The 17,452-nt window shown below is 39.4% G+C and overlaps 1 protein-coding gene across 1 annotated transcript in view; it reads right to left on the bottom strand.

The window, feature by feature from the left end:
• Positions 1 to 2,175: 2,175 nt before the first annotated feature.
• Positions 2,176 to 17,452, bottom strand: part of NBAS (neuroblastoma amplified sequence) — a 611,780-nt gene continuing 596,503 nt past the window's right edge. Inside the window, exon 52 of the mRNA XM_006880668.1 lies at positions 2,176 to 2,451. Coding sequence (XP_006880730.1) covers positions 2,176 to 2,451 — 276 coding nt within the window. The remainder of the gene's footprint in view (positions 2,452 to 17,452) is intronic.

The following is a 17,452-nucleotide window of genomic DNA, read 5'->3' as shown; positions in this document are numbered from 1 at the left end:
AAAACATAGTTTAGTTTTCTAGAGAACAAATTTTAGTCACCATTGGACTAATAGGCAACATCTTGTTAGATGGAGAAAAGATTGAAATTGCCAACATCTTGCTTGAATCCATAATCAACACCCTGGGTACCAGCAGTCAAGAAATCAAAAGATTAGTTGCATTGGGAAAATCTGCTGTGAGGGTCTTCTCCAAAGTATGGAAGAGCAAGGACTTTAGACTAAAGGCAAGGGACACCTGATCCAAGCCATGGTCTTCTTTATTACTTGCTACATATCTTTAAAAAAAAAAGCGATGCAGCCAAGCCAAATGTGGGCGACTTTCAATCCACAGCCCTCGGGCCTGTCTTTCATTGTGTTTGTTCAAACATTCCTCTAGGTCATATAGCCCTGGTGTGTCCACTTGCCATGGTTGCTGTGAGACTGAGCACTGTGACGCTGATGTGTCAAATGCATTAATGGTTGGTTATCCATAGTGGACAGTGTTGGGTTAAACTCCCCGATTAAAACAAGATTGAAGGCAGGAGCGGCATCCACTTCTGTAACAGCTTGCCTCCGAAACCCTATGAACCTGGAGAGAGGATGAGAGACACACAAGTATTGACCACTCTCCTTCATAGAGTCACTATGAGTTGCCTGTGACTCGACGGCACTTAACAGCAACAACAACATATCTCAAAGTTAGGGAGCTCTGGTAGCTTAGAGGTAAGGAGTTTTACTGTCAAACCAAAGGCACATAGTTAAAATCCATCAGCTGTCCAAAGCAGAAAGATGGGCAGTCTCTTCCTGTGTGATTTACTGCCTCTGAAAACCTGCCAGAAGTTCAGCTATGGGTTGGTTCTGACTCCATAGTACAAAACAACAATATCTGAAAGCTGGAAAATGACTAAGGATGAGTGAAGAATTGACGATTTTGTGTTGCGGTGCTGGAAAAGAATACTGAATTTGTTTGACTCTCAAAAGAACAAGTCTGTCTTAGATACAGTGCAGCCAGGATGTTCCTTGGGAGCAATGATGGTGAAGCTTCATCGCACATATTTTGGACACTTTGTTAGGAGGGCCCAATTCTTGAAGAAGGACATCATGCTTGGGATGGTGGAGGGTCTGCATAGGAGAGGAAGACCATCAATAAGATGAATTGACACAGTGACTGTAACAATTGACTTAAGTCTATCAGAGATGGTGAGGATGACACAACGTAGGGCCATGTTTAGACTTGTTGAGTCTGAATTTGTTCATATCTGAATTCATGCATATTCACAGAGTCACTATGAGTTGCAGTCGAGTGGGCAGTACATAACAAGGTTCTATCAACAGTACCTTTGGTAAGTGGACATAAGAGCTCTGTTACTCTGCCCAGATGGGAACATTTGTCAGTTTGAATATGTCGGCTGAGGTAAGTTAAGCTGAACTTTAGTCAACTGAATGCAATTTTTATATGTTAAGTGCTGATCATCTGATTATAGTCAGAACTGGGGCATAATCCATATATGCACTACTCATTGTAATACCAGTGAGGAGAAAGAAATTTAACATTAACTGGGTCATTTCTAGGTACCGGACAGAGCCTTCACATACACACTGAACAACTTTGTGAGATGACAAATATATAAGCCTTATTTTACAGATAATGGACTAAGACTCAGAAAGGTTGAATAATTTGCTCAGTTACATTACTGAAATTTGAACCCAGGTTACTTTTCCTTCTCATCTGAAAAGGTTGCCCCAGACATTTGTTATAGAACTGGTGGCTTAGTGTTAAGGAGTTGTGCTGCCAACCCAAAGGCACACAGTTCAAATCCACCAGCTCCCTCGCTCTCTGCATTTCTAACACAACCCTACCTACCTCCAATTTTTTGAAATACATTCCTGGATACTTTTTGATTGTATTTTGTTGAGAAAAGGCAGTTTAAAATAGGGTGTGTGTGTGTGTGTGTGTGTGTGTGTGTGTGTGGTGTAGAAGAATCTTAATAAGAATGTTAGGAGGTTACTATAAAAATATAAATTTTCAATAGAAACAAGTTCATAATTTAAATACAGATTTATTTGCAAATTGCTGGAATCACTTGGAACAATCTGGTATATATGGAGCTTCTGGGAAGATAGTTTGGCTACAGTGTTCTTTTTCCCAGGGCTCTGGGAGACTGAGGATTGTGGCACTGGCCCAGCGAAGGCACCTCATACCCAGTGCTGTCCTGCGCTGAGGGCTGTGCTGAAAGTTCTCAAAGCCTGATGGGTTCCCCTTACGGCCAGCAGGAGGGACCCAGCTTCAGCTTCATGGCCGGCCTTCTTCAGCTGTCTGGCCAGCTCTTCAGCATCCCAGCGCCCTTGCTGCAGGCTGGCCAAGAGGTGGTTAACGATACAGGGATAAAAAGGAGTGGAGATGCACTTCGCCAAAAGTTTGGCATCCAGAAGCAAAGAAAGGAGTTCTTGGTCACAGTTTGAATCGTCCACCTTTAAGAAACAAGATAGGCAAAACATGAGAGTGGTTTTTGCTTAGTCCTTAACCCTAAACTGTTGGTTATATTTCTACTTATTATGCATTGATTTTTTTACCTTCATGAACCCACAGAGTCACGCAAGACAGGACCTGAGAGCTCTCTCTAATCTCCTTGATTAGGGTAACACACCTTTCTCCATAAGGACCTTAATCTCATCTTTTGGGAAAGGATATCTTCAGTCTCATAACAACAATAACATACTATGACAGGTTTGGAAGCAGGAGTGGCATCCATTTCCTAAACAACATGCCTCTGGAAACTGTATGAACACTGATAAATGTCAATACATGTTGAGGGGCTTCATTTTGTTCACAGGGTCACTGAGTCATATTCAACTTGAAGGCAATCAACAACATCATCAATAACATAAATGCCTTAACTTGGATTTGGCAGTGTCTGTTTTAAAACTCACATATAGGGCAGGAACATTTCTGCAATTATGAGACAGTTTCTAATGCAAGACACGAATCATTGCTATATTAATCACACTTAAGGGCCCAAAACTGTATTAAACATTATAGGGAGCTTTAGTGGCCTAGTGACAAGAAGCTGCACTGCAATCCCAAAGACGTGCAGGTTGAAGTCACCTCTTACCTCTCCATTATACAAACTAAAAACCAAGATTTAAGACCTTTCACATTACAATAAGTAGTATAACCAGAATAGGAATTTAGGTCAGTCTGACTTCCAAGTCTATGTTTTTGACAACCACATTTACCACTTCATTTGCACTTTTAAAATGATCCACATTCATTAACGTGAAATCTCTCACTTACATAGATCCACATTAAAAAAAAAATCATTCTTTTCAGAACAGAAAAAAATCTGTTTTTCTTTTTCCAAGAGGAAGTATGTACCTTAATACCAATGATATAAATAGGATAATCCACAGTGAATTTTTAAAGCTCTTCTAGCCTCCAGAAAGCTTAAGATCAAGCTTACTTTAAAAAAAAGGAAAAAAGTTTTTATAGGCTATTGGGACTTGCATGTTCTCTTTATCATCTTTCTCTTTAATCTTTTGAGTCTGTGTATATTTTTCCACATTTCTGACATTTCTATTTTTCTACTTCATTTCACTGTTTATATTCTTGTAAGTAATCAAGTCATAACACTAATCATATGTCAGAATTTAGATCTCTTTTACACTGGAATGTCATAACGCAGCTTTCTTTATGGAAGGTTCAGAACGTCTCTGTGTACTTTTAACACATTTAGTTGTAGAACCTCAAAAATCAGTTGGCATTTCAAAGCATATTAACTAATGTGCAGACCAAAAGTTATACACAATGTTGTTGTACACTAGCAGGTAGGGGCTGTGGTGGCTGAATGGATAAGCGGTTGCACTTCCAACCCAGAGACCTGGTTTGAACCTACCAGCGGGGCAATCTCCTCATGTGATTTACTGCTTCTGAAAACTTGCTGGAGGGTCAGCTTGGAGTTGGTTCTGACTTGATGGTACACAATGACTACTAGGAAGCTTTTATCTTTCCTATAGCCTACTCATTCTTTAAAATCTAGTTAAACGTGGTTCAATTCCATCTCTTTTTTTTAATATCAATTTTTTAAATTGTAATTTTAGCAAATGTTTATAGAAAAGTTAGATTTTCATTCCTTCATTGTTGTATATTTTTACCCCCTCTCTCTCCCTTCCCTAGTTCACTTTTTTTCCTGGTGCCTTTTTGTTTTGTTTTGTTTTTCATTTTCTGGCCAAACAGATTACTGTCTCCTCCATATTCAAAAGAGTTCCTCCATTCACATATTTATGTTATAGGAATCTGTCTGTCTTTCCTGGCAGACTGGGAGGTTCTAATGGTAGAGAGTTTTGGCCATCTTTCAACTTTAGCACCCAGTTTAATTAACACTGGTTAAATGGCTGAATGATACATTACCTGCCTCACACTGTTGTAAATCACACAAATATATGATAATAAAGATGCCATCTCTAACGAGAGTGTACATAAAATGCACAAGTCTTTGCTCATCCTAGTGTCTTTTCTTGACCTCTTTTTTTAAAGCCTTTTACTAACCTTTCTTATTTTTTTAAATTTATTTTATACTGGTTTATATACAAAGTTTATAAAATTCATACACATTATTTTACATGGTCTCTTATTTTAAGAGAACTTGCACACAAAACTTACCTTTGATTCTGAAAGATGCTTAAGTTGAACTCATGTTAGTGTTTATGGTTTTAAAGACTAGACTATAGAGAAAACAACTGCCTACTTTTTCTTTAAAAAGAGGCATAGAAACGTTCATATCTCTACCGCGCACGTGTGTGTGTAGTGTGTGTGTAGTGTGGAGGAGGGATGGAGGAGTGGGGCACAGGAAGTAGTTATTTACAAGTCCTGAAAGTCTTCTTTCCATTTATCCTTGTCTTTTCTCTTTCACTCCATAGCAAATGAACAGGATTCACAGTTTCAGAGAGATCCTGTCTGGACCATAATTGTCTATCATTCACTCAGCACCTCCTCTGTGTGTGAGATTCTAACTAGGCTCTTTGTCACAAACTCTCAGACATCTCTGGAAGTCAGTTAGAACCTCATTTTCTGGATAAGGAAACATTCAGGAGGTCAAAATCACGGGTCAGCTAAATGGCACAGGAGAGGACCAAAGAGCCCATGCTTTTCTGATAGGTTGGTTGGTTGTTCCCACTGCAGCACACAAGCTCCACCAGAGCAAGGGGAGTGTTGTCTTTGTTCACATCTGCATCCCCAATGCTCAGAATAGTGCTGGCTGCATGCTGGGTAATCAAGAAGATTTGCAGAATCATCAATGAGTGAATGGCACCAAAGCTAACATTCTTTCACTGTTCCCTGCTGCTTGGTCTCTGTCTCTCTCTTCCTTTCTTTCTCCCCCACCCGCTTCTGTTCTCCCCTCCCTCTCCCTCCCTCTTTTTCTATATCAAGGTAGGTGCGCATACACACACAAGCACAAGCACCAAGTCCCCATTTGTGAGAAAGAATTCCTCCATCTAGCCCCGTGGGAGGAACAGCATGTGTGTTAGGAAGCTACAGGCAAACGTTTGATAAAATTCATGGATAAAAGGCTCAGAATCCGAACACTGCAGGGCAATACTTTCTTTCTCGCCCTGAATAAGTCTTCAAGGCGAAGACACCTTGATTATTCTTTCTGTTTACTCACTAACTCTCCCTGTGGGAGCCCAGGAGACTCTTGGAAAGGGAAGATGGATTTTTCCAGCTCTGGGAAGAGACAGGGGTTCTGTCAGCGCCTGCAGCTGCTGTTCCCGTATCTCCTTTCATGTCTGTGTCCCTCTCCAATGCAATGACATATGTAAGATGAGGTCCTAGCTGGATGTGCCCAGCTTTTCAGATCCTGTCCTTGTGGCAGGACGACAGTAAGGTTGGATGGGCAGAGAATCAGATAAGCGTGAGAGCAATGGAAGCCATCTATGCTCCAAAAGCTACTTACTACCTGGGTTTTAAGAAAGCCTAAGGCTGAAGTCATGGAAACAAAAATCTAATGTTTCTCCTTTTTAGCCCTGCTCTTTCTCAAAGGCTCCCAAAAGAAGGGTACAATCAGAGACCGTGGCATCTGGGCAGTGGCCAGGGAAGGGTTTAGGGGCAATTCTGGCTTAACTTTTATAATCAAGTGCTTTAAAACAGGGGAGCACTTGCTTCATTTTCAATTTTCTCTGGCTTTAGGATTGATTCTGGCTCTTAACAACAGGAAAAACATGGCCAGAGTACACCTTACAACTGTCATTTACAGAAAAGATGCCCTAGTCTATTATTCCGTGTATATCTGGGGCAGAAGGGAGAATAGGGGGATAGAGGACAAAGAGATGGCTTTTGTAATGCCTATTCCAAGAACTGCATTTGAAAGAAGACAACCTTGAAGGTCAGAGATGAATTGCCCAAAGTCACGGAAAGCCAAGATCCACAAACCATGCTGTCTGTCTCAGAGGCACCGTGCGGCCAGACCAGGTTCCCTGCCAGTCTTTCCTAGTCTTCAGTTCTCAGAGTTCTGGCATCACAGAGCACTCTCAGGCCCTTTAGCACTACCACACACCACTGTGCTGCTGCTACGTTTAATCTGTTAAACTACAACCTGCCTCCATTTGTCTTGGATTTGACTAAAACTTTAACTCCAGGCACTCAAAATCTGGTACTATCTCCCACAGAAGGCTGGTGCAATCTTAACTTTCCATTACTCATTCTAACCTATGTTATTTTTCTTCATGAAAAAGAAAAAAGTAGAAATAGCTTGAAAAAAGAAAAAAAGCCATTGTTTACTACAAGAAAATTACTATCCTTTCCCTTTATTTTACTCTCCCCATGTATAGTTTTCCAATTTATTTATATATACAAATGGATTTTTATTCTTTTTCTCATAGAAAAGTATTTTACATAGTTTTCACTCTTAAATTTTTTCATGGATGCAAAATATCCTACTGAATGGATGTAATAAGTTCTTTAAATTCTCCTGCAATAAAAATTTTAACTCCTCTATTTTTGTTATTATCTAAACATTATAACAAATATGCTTGGAGGCAAATATATTCTTACTTGAATTATTTCCTTAGGATAAATTAATAAGGAGAAGTATTATTGGTAAATAGTCCTGAAGCTTTTGTTTTTTATTTTAAACATGAATGTTGTTGTGGTTGTGTACTATTGAGTCAGAACTGACCCATAGCTGACCCTCTTGCGGGTTTTCAGAGGCAGTAAATTGCACAGGAGGAGACTGCCCATCCTTCTCCTGTGGAGAAACTGGTGGCCTCGAACCACGTGCCTTGGGGATTGCAGCGCAAACAGTTTATATAGTGATACAAGTGTAGGGAAATAAATACCAGTTTTACCATAAAACGGTCAGCTTTGGGTATAATTATAATTTTAAAAAATATTTTGCTAATTTGAGAGATATCTAATGGTACCACATGCTGTTGTAATTTTATTTATGTGTCAAAGTAGACTTTTTCCCACACATTTTTAAAGAACTTTTCTGTGTATGAGAAAGATCAAATTCAATGTTCTTTTACTAGAGTTGTGACATCACATGTAAACGAGCACTTTGTATAACTTTCATTTTATTTATACCCTCATTTTATTTATGATGAACATTTGAAAATGTTATCTGCCATTGTTTGGTTCTTTTTATTGTATAGAAGTTGTACATTTTTATATGGTCAAACCTAGGGAAATGTGTAGATATTATCTCTTCTAACACATCACACTTTTGAAGTTATACTTTTTTTTTATTTTTCTATCTTCACACATATTTAACTTTTAATGGTCCAGGAATTTATTTTGTTTTATGGTTTGTGGGGGGGAAAAATGCCCATCCCTGTTACTGCAGTGAGTGGCACTTTAAAGGGCTTCTGTTATTTGGGGGCTCAGTTGGATGTTTGAAATAAATATGAGACAAGTACAGGGGGATTAGTTGATTTAATTCTCTTAATCGAGTAACTTTGAGTTAGAGTGAGAGGCAATCTGGTGCTGTGAAAAGAAGTCAGGGTCAGGGACCAGTTTCCAACCCTGGCTCCTTTGCCACACAGCTGTGTCCTTGCTGAGGCCCCAGAGTCCACATCTAAAATGGAAACTCTCTATAAAGGTTGAAGAGAATCTACACTTTTAAAATGTTGAAGTTCAGTAAATAGCTGAAATTATTAGTCAAGTATATTGAAGACATAAGATTTTCTAAAAGGGAAAGGGCTTATATTTATCATCACATGAGGAAAAGGCTTGCCTTCTAAGTCAGTGATTTCCTCCCCCCCCTCAGCGATTAAGTTTTAGGAATAAATGAAATTTTGCAGATCTAGAGAAAGAAATCTATTAAAGCACAAAGCACTACTGTCTTCCAAACCATTAAAATGTTATCTGCTTAATTCCTGTTTCAACAATAGGTAATGAACCTCCTCTGAATTAAAATCTTTGATTTTTGGGATCTATACTCAGCTGAGAGTCATTACCGCAATGAAGTAAGTTAAAATCTCAGTAGCAGAATGGATGCAAGGTCTAATTTAAATTAATTTAAAGGAGATTATTTAGTATTTTTTCACTGTTTACTTTAGAGAAGGATATTTGCCTTGTTCTTATATATACTGTTGTTAATAAAAGTTCTTCAAAACATTAATTATGAAAAAAGAAAAAAAAAGGCAACAAAAACATATACTTGGAAAAATAAAATGCCTGTAGATAATACCCTCTCCCTAAGATATTTACTTAAATCATACTACTCATGTTCCATTTGCATACCCATCTATCCCACTCCCAGCATGGATATCAACAGTGTACATTTTTTTTCAAATACAAATGAGGACAAATAATCTAACTTATGATTTAGCAATGGGAGGCAATTGAAAAATCTAAGCTTGAGCACTTGTATTTTTACTTTATACCTTTACAATTTGAATCTCTTCCTTCTATGCCATGATTTCATAGGTCAACAGAGAATAGTGAAGACCCCTGACTTGTTCACTTAATTTGGCCCAATATGGGGGCTAGGGCTGAGTGAGAAGACCAAGAGGTCTAGAATGCAGAAGTGTGGACTCCTGAACTTGCAGCTTATGCCCATTTAAATCTAGCCACAGACGGCTGGAGATGAATTGACCAGACCCAATCAGATGAAGAGAAGCTGAGGCATGCTGTGAGCCAAGGCAGACTGCTGCAACCAGATGGCTTGCTCCGGACTGGACTTTGCTGTGGATGCAGATGCTCAAAGCTTCCAAGTTAAACAGAGGATCCTTCAGTAAAAGGGATGTGCTTGTTTCTTCAGAGTACTGGTTTCATAGGGATGGGCATATCAGAAAGTGGCTTATCTAAAAGGGGAATATCAGAGCAAGAGGCATGAAGTGCCTGGCTTTCACACATTAAGTTTTTGGTGGGATGATGGTTGTTGTTAAGTGCCTTCGAGTTGACTGCAATTCATAGTGACTCTATGTACAAAAGCTCTGAACCTTGCTCTATCCTGAGCCAATTTCATTATCTTCAACACACCTACCTACACAATCTCAGTCACCAAGTCAATTAAAATTTTGTCCAGGGTCTTCGTCTTTTGTGTTGTCCCTCCACCTTTCCAAACATGTCCTCTTCAAGGACTGGTCCCTCCTGGAAATGTGCTCAAAGTATGTGACATCAAGCTTCAGAATCCTTGCCTCTTCAGGAGCAACCGGGTTTTACCCTTTCCAGGACAAATTTGTATCCCTTAGCAGTCTATGGTATGTTCAATACTCTCCACCACCACAACTCAAAGGCATTGATTCTTTTTCTCTCATCCCTAGACACTGTCCAGACCTCTGATGAATAGTAAGTAATTGCGAAGTACATGGTTTGGATAGACACACCTTAGTCTCTAGACTGACATCACTACTTGTCAGTACTCTGGAGAGGTCCTTGACATCAGATTTTCCCCAATGCATTTTGTCTTTTGATTTCCTGGCTGCTGGTACCAAGAGTGTTGACTGTGGAGCCAAGCAAACCAAAGCTGATAACAATCTCAATCTCTTCACCATCTAGCATGATGCTACCAAGTGGCCTAGTGGTGAGACTCGTCGTTTTCTTGATGTTGAGCTTCAGTCTATATTGAAGGCTGCAGCAAATGCCTCAGGTTCTCCTCAGTTTCAGCCAGTAGGGTTGTGTCATGAGCATAACATAGGTTGTTGATTGTCTTCCTTCAATCCTAATACCAATATTTCTCCTCATAGAGCCCAGATATGTTCTGCACATAGATTGTAAAGGTATGGAGATAAAATGCATCCCTGGCATACACCTTTTCTGATTTTGAACCATGTAGTGCTTCCTTGCTCTGTTCTGACGACTGTCTGCTGGTCCAAGTATAGGTTTCGCATGAGTCAGGTGTTCTGAGATTCACATTTTTCTTAGAGTTAGCCAGTTTGTTGGAATCCACACAGACAAATTCTTTTGCATTGTCAATGAAACACAGGTAGACATTCCTCTGGTACTCTCTGCTTTCAGCTAAGATCCATTTAACGTTGGCTATATTGTCCTTAGTGCATCTTTTAAATCCACCCTGCACATCTGACAGATGATAAAGGGGGGAAACAATTTAAAATTCACAATACAAATGAATGAAATATAATGTAAATAAAAGATTGTATGAAACACAATGTATATCCATGAAATACAATGTAAATGAATGATACAAATATTAATATAAAAAAGATGTCTAAGTTATCTAGTACTGCTCTAATAGACTTTAACAAACTTCTATAACAAACAAACATTCATTTCCTCACACTGTAGAAGGGTAGAAGTTCAAATTCAAGGTGTTGTTCTTGGGAAGGTTTTCTCTTTTGTCTGTGGGAGAAGGTTCCTGTCTCTTCAGATTCTATTTCCCGGTTCTTTGGAGATTTCCATGTCTTGGCACCTATTTTATCTCAACTCTCCTATGCTCCTCTGTTTATGGGTTTCCTGCTGTGAAAGGTTAGATCTCCCAGTTACAGATTTATATCTTTAACAAAAGATGGTAGCCACATTCTCCGTAAACACTCTAGGAAAGGTGTCTTTAGTTTGTACAACAAAATTTCCCAAACCTTGAAGTTCTGTTTTCATAGTTCATTTTTTCCACACTTTTTAAAATTGGTTTGTTTACAAAGTTCATATACACCGTGTTTCACACTATTCTTTATTCACATTATGTTTCATACAATCATTCCCATACATCCAATGGCTAGTCTCATTACTGGTGGCCCAGTGGCAAGAAGGTGTGTTGCAATTGTGAAGGCATGTGGTTCAAATCTACCAGCTGCTCTATAGGAGAAGGATGGGCAATCTCCTTCCGTGTGATTAAATGCCTGTGAAAACCCACTGGAGGGTCACCTATGGGTTGATTCTGACTCTGTGGTCCATAACATCAGCACTGAATTGAGCAGATTCACTGTAGATTTGAAGAATCTCACCACCAGCAAAAAAGAAGCACAGAATGCTGAACCAGCCCTTCGGGGGCCAGAGATTCTTGTGCCAGATGGACCTACAGGAGAGCAGCAGCAGAGAACTAGAGACCTGATGTGAGATAGAGATGGCCTTGGACTGCTACCCTACTGACTATGAACCAAGGACATTTGCACAGGCTTGTTGGAGTACCTTAAGGAAGAGGTCATAATTGTTTGAAATAAAAGAGCTTTGTAAGATTGGCCTTAATTCATAAGGTTGAAAGTTGAAGGGCTCAAAACAACTATGACATATCATCTCACTCTAGTTACAATAGCAAAGTTCAGCAAAGCAGCAAACAACAAATGCTGGTGAGGTTGTGGAGAAACTGGAACCCTTATTCACTGTTGGTGGGAGTGTAAAATGGTGCAACCACTGTGGAAGGCAGTATGGTACTTTCTCAAAAAGTTGCAAATAGAGATACCATTTGACCTAGCAATTCCACTCCTGGGAATATACCCCAAAGAGACCATAACTGACATCCAAGCAGATATATGCACACCCATGTTTATCGTGGCTTTGCTCACCATAGCAAGGAGTTGGAAGCAACACAAGTATCCATCAACAAATGAATGGATAGAAAAGCTCTGGTATATTCACACAATGGAATACTATAAAGTACCGAAAAACAAATGGAATATTATACAAAATGGGTGACCCTGGAGGACATTATGCTGAGTGAAATATCTCAGTCACAAAAAGACAAATACTGCATAATGACACTGTTATAAAACAGGACTGACATGGGAGTTGGGGGGGAAACGAAGAGGGGATAAATAATGTACCCTGCATTGAAACAGATGAGGAAAAGAACTACTTAAAAGGAATATATGATTAGGTATTATTTACATGAGAACAATAAGAGAATAAGAGATGCACAGCAAAGTGGACCTGGGTGAGGGAGGAAGGAAATTGTGCAAAATGAAAGAATGGAAATCCAAGTGTTAAAAGAAAAAAGAAAAAAAAAGAAAGTTGAAGGGCCTGAGAGCATGCTTTAGAAGCTGTCTGAATTGAAAAATTATATCCTGTTAACTTCCCTAGTAAATGCCATAATCCTGAGTATGGTTTAGTGTGTTCTGTGAGCTACTGCAACAGATTTTGGACCCAGCAAAAGAGTAGGACTGGTGTTAGAATTATTATAAATAGGTATAGGAGTGTGGGGGAATATGTCTGGTGTCATGGGAATTGGTTTTGTGTTGTGGATGCTATTGATGGGGACAGCGTCCCCTTGTAGAGCTAGTAGTGATCAGATATGGTTGCCCTCATGCCACCCTTGCTCTCTTTCTAATAACATACAGTGCTGCTATCTGAAAAGGTAGCTGTTTCAATTTACCAGTCATTTCTCTGGAGACAGATGAACAGCGTACTCTGGAAAGATATAAACTCTCTCACAGTCTCAGAAATCCAATGGAGGGTCACTATGAGTACGAACTGACTCAATGGTAGTGGGTTGCGGGTTTTGTTGTTGTTTAGGGCAGCACCCTACTTTTTCATTATCAAAATCTGTCTTTGTTATTTAGTACTGCTATAACAGAAATAGCACAACTGGATGGCTTTAACAAATGTATTTTCTTTTTGAGACTACAAGTTTAAAAGTCTACCTTCCTAACAGTATAGGAGGCTGCAAGTCTGAATTCAAGGCACTGGCTTTAGGCGAAGATGTTTTTCCTTTGCCAACTCAATAACATCAGTTTGGAGACTACAGTACACCTGATCCAGGCCATCGTCTTTTCAATTGCTTGCTATTCATCAGAGAGCTGGACAATGACTAGGGATGACAGAAAGATATTTGGTACCTTTGAACTGTTGTGCTGGACAAGAGTATTGAATATACCATGGATTGCTAAGAAAACGAACAGGTTTGTCCTGGAAAGGGTGAAGCCAGGCTGCTCCTTGGAGGCAAGGATTCTGGGGCTTCATCTGACATATTATGGGCATGTTGCAAAGAGGGACCAGTCACTGGAGAGGGACAGCATGCTTGGTATGATGGAGAGACAGAGTAAGAGAGGAAGATCATCAATGAGATGGATTGATACAGTGGCTGGGGTAATGAGGGTAGCTGTGTCAGAGATAGTAAAGTTGGCACAGGATAGAGCAGGTTTCAGGGATACTGTACACAGGGTTGCTATGAGTCACAAGTGCGTCGATGGCACATAACAACAACAACAAAAACAACAACAACTCTGGAGTAGCTATTTGTCTCTCCAGCTTTTGCTTCTGGGTGTCTCCAAGGTTTCCAGGTATTTTGGCATCTACATACTTCATTTCTTCTCTCTTGGCTTGTTTAATTTCTTTTATGTTTTGCTGGGGTTTGACTAAAGAGACAATTCAGTATTCTGGCCTCATTATAACAAAGACAATTCATTTGGTTATTATATTTAAAAGAGAATATAATAACAGGCAAAGAGGTTAGGATTTACAACACAAATTTTAGGGGAATATAATTCAATCCTTAGGGAGCTCTGGTGGTTTGGTGGCAGCACAAAGGTATGTATTTCTAAACCGTCAGGTGCTCTGTGAGAAAAATAAGCAATTTCCTCCTGTGCAATTTACTGCTTCTGCAAACTCACTGGAGGATCAGGTAAGAGTTGGTTCTGACTCAATGGCACACAATAAGAAAAACAAACCAATCTAATCCTTAGGGAGCTCTCGTGCTGTAGTCGATAGAGAGTTGTACTGTTAACTCCAGTGGTTTGAATCTAGCAGCAGCTCCATGAAAGAAAGATGGACAGTTTCCTCCTGTAAAGTATTTATACCACTGGAAACCTGACGGAGGTCACAGGAGTTGAGACGGACAGGGTGGCAGTGAGTTTGAGTATTTTTTTAAAAAACTCAGTGCAGAACAACAGAAATGAAATTCTGATTCTTTACAAACATCCTACCCATTTTTAATTTCCAAACAAAGAACAAAAGTGCACACAACTAATGTTTGTTTAATATGCCTCTCCAAACCATTTAAGTCAAATAACAATCACACTGTTTAGAAATCAAATAAATAGGAGAAATCAGTAAGTAGGACTCCTGTTATTGGAGTCACTTAAGTTTAAGAATGCTGTGAGATGCTTCCAGAAATCCTCTTTCATCAGAAAATCTGACCACAGATTGGTAATGAATGATAATGTGTGAAACAGACATATTTTAGCATGTTCAGATTAAAACAATATTTAAAAATTAGTAGCTCAAATTTCTGAAGAAAAAAGTCTGGTACTAAAAGAATCAAAAGAGCAGGCACTGCAAAAAGAGGTAAAAAAAGAAGCTAATAAAGCAGTGCGTTCAAACTGTGTAATATCTGGTTCTTTGCCACTGTTGGCTCACTTAAGCTTAGTAAGATTTTACACACTTAGAATCAAACTATTAGGTTTAATACCAAGGAAGGACTGGAAGACAATAGACAAGAGGCTATCTGAGAGAAACTGGGATATAATAAGGAAATCAGTACATTTAGAGAGCAAATGAATTGTTGAGAATGGGGTGGAGAGATAGGAGGGTAATATCTGAAAGGTCAAAGGATTTGGGAAGTGATGAAAATGTTCGAAGTGTGTGTTAATTAAACACATATCTGTACAGACACTACACACGATTAAACTGAAGGTTAAGATGTATAGTATACAATTTGTTTATCAATGTTGTTGTTAGGTGCCATCGAGTTGCCAGCGATAGCAGCTTAAGATATATACAAGAGTGCTAATTTCACGGGATCTACTCTCTTATGAGGCGGTCTATTAAAAAGCAGCACAGAGGACCCCAACGGAAGGCAGGGAAAGCAAGTTTTCCACTCCAAGCAGTACTAAACCAGAATCTGGGTCTAAAATGAAAACCAACCCCACTGCTGACGAGTCAATTCCAATTCACAGTGACCCTGTATGACTGATTAACTTAATGGCCTTAAAAAAGTGAGGTTGTTAGATTAGCTTTGCTCTCATCTTCTTCCGTGTTAATATTATATGGTTCAAGATGCTTTTCATAATTTTATTTCTCTGTAGATATGACCCTTTTCTGTATTCTACAAGTATTCCTAATTACATTAGAAGTATGGTTGTGCATGGCCTTTGAAAGTTAGATCTGCGGTTTAAATTTCAGCACTGGATGCTTACTAACTGCCTGACCTCTGGGTTTCAGTGCTTCCATCTGTGAAACCAGAATAATACCTTCTCACAGGAATATTAAGAAGACAGAGCGAGAAGGTTCCTATTATCACGCTTGGCAAAGAGCTGGTAATTGAAAGACAGTGGTTATTATTAGCATCAGGGAGAAAGCCTTAATTAAGTGCTAAAGGTCTTAAAGACTTCTCTTATAAGCCCATGAATTACTTTCCTAATAGGCACCGCAGCCCAGGACAGCCCAGGGGACATGGGGTGGAGGTGGGAGACATGGTGCAGTATAAAACAGAGGCAATCAGGAGACACAAACCCAGAATCCTGAAACCAGAGAATTTTTTCAATAGATAAAAGTAACATAAATAAGTAATTGCTTAATTTGCTAAAGCAGATCAAGACACGCCCATCTAAAGAGAAAATATGTGAGATGTGTGATTCAAACAAGCAAGCAGGAGAATCTTCCTGCAGAGAAGAATAAGACTTCGAAGGTGACTTCTGAATCTCACTGAGGTCAAAGGAGAAGAAAATCTGGTAGTCTGTGCTATACACAGGGCTTTAACTATTCATCAAAAATATTGAGTCTAAAAGAACGCACTATTTCTGGTCCACAAAAGTTGTTGGCCATTTATAAGCGGTTACATGCTAAACACCAGACGTCTGCAATTTCAGAAAAGCTTAGAGAAAGAAATGAGCACTGGCAACAGACGAAAAGCCTGTACAATCTCTACCATCAGCACTTAAGCATCAACTTTCTGACTGTGAATACCTATAAAGCTGTCAGTATCTTGCAACAAATAGAAAAACAATACATTCTATTAGCAAGTGAGTGGGGGTGGTTTTTCATTAGGATTTGCACACTGTGAAGGAGGAGTTAATGTCTATCAGACATCCCTTTTACAGATTTTTTTTAAATGTAAAAAGGAATTACCACCAACAACTAATAATGGAAAATTAGAAAGTTATTGAGACCACAGGTACCTAACAAGGGACAGAGAGAAAAGCAAAATAAAATTTAAAAAGAGAACAACAATTGTCTATTTTTAACTAGAATATCAAGTACAATTTAAAAGTAACTAATATGCATTTAATGAAACAACATATGAGCAAAAGCCTATGGTGATGAAAGAAGTAGTTCAGGCTCCTTTGAAGGAAATGGCAAAAATTAAGGCCCCAGGAAAAGATGGTATACCAATTGACATATTTCAGCTAACAGATGCTGCCATGGACGTGCTCACCAAGTTGTGTCAAGAAATCTGGAGAACAACCACTTGGCCAACTGACTGGAAGAGATCTGTATTTGTTCCCATCCCAAAGAAGGTTGACCCAAGAGAGTGTGGAAACTATAGAACAATCTCATTGATTTCAAATGCAAGCAGGATTGTACTGAAGATTATCCAAAAATACAGCACATCAGCAGAGAACTGCTGGAAGTCCAGGCTGGGTTTAGAAGGGGTCATGGTACCAGGGATATTGTAGGTGATGTAAGACGGATCTTAGCTGAAAGCAGGGAATACCAGAGGAATGTATATCTGTTTCATTGACTATGCACAGGCGTTTGACAGTGTACATCTTAACAAATTTTCGCTGACTCTGAGAAGAATGGGAATCCCAGAACACTTGATCATCCTAATGTGAAACCTATACTTGGACCAGGAGGCAGTTGTCAGAACAAAGCAAGGAAACACTACATGATTCAAAATTGGGAAGGGCGAACGCCAGGGATGTGTCCTGTCTCCATACATTTTCAACCTGTATGCAGAACAGATTATCTGGGAGGCTGGGCTCTATGAGGAGAAATGTGGGGTCAAGAATGGTGGAAGATCTATCAACAATTTGTGTTATGCAAATGAAACAATCCTGCTTGCTGAAACTGAGGAGGACCTGAAGCACCTGCTGCAGAGGGTCAAGGACTGCAGCCTTCAATATGGATTGAGGCTCAATGTTA

The sequence above is a fragment of the Elephantulus edwardii genome, unplaced genomic scaffold, assembly GCF_000299155.1.
Source record: "Elephantulus edwardii isolate Elephantulus edwardi_28Jun2011 unplaced genomic scaffold, EleEdw1.0 scaffold00009, whole genome shotgun sequence".
In the NCBI taxonomy this organism is placed as follows: Eukaryota; Metazoa; Chordata; class Mammalia; order Macroscelidea; family Macroscelididae; genus Elephantulus; species Elephantulus edwardii.
This window is presented reverse-complemented; position numbering and strand designations above follow the sequence as displayed.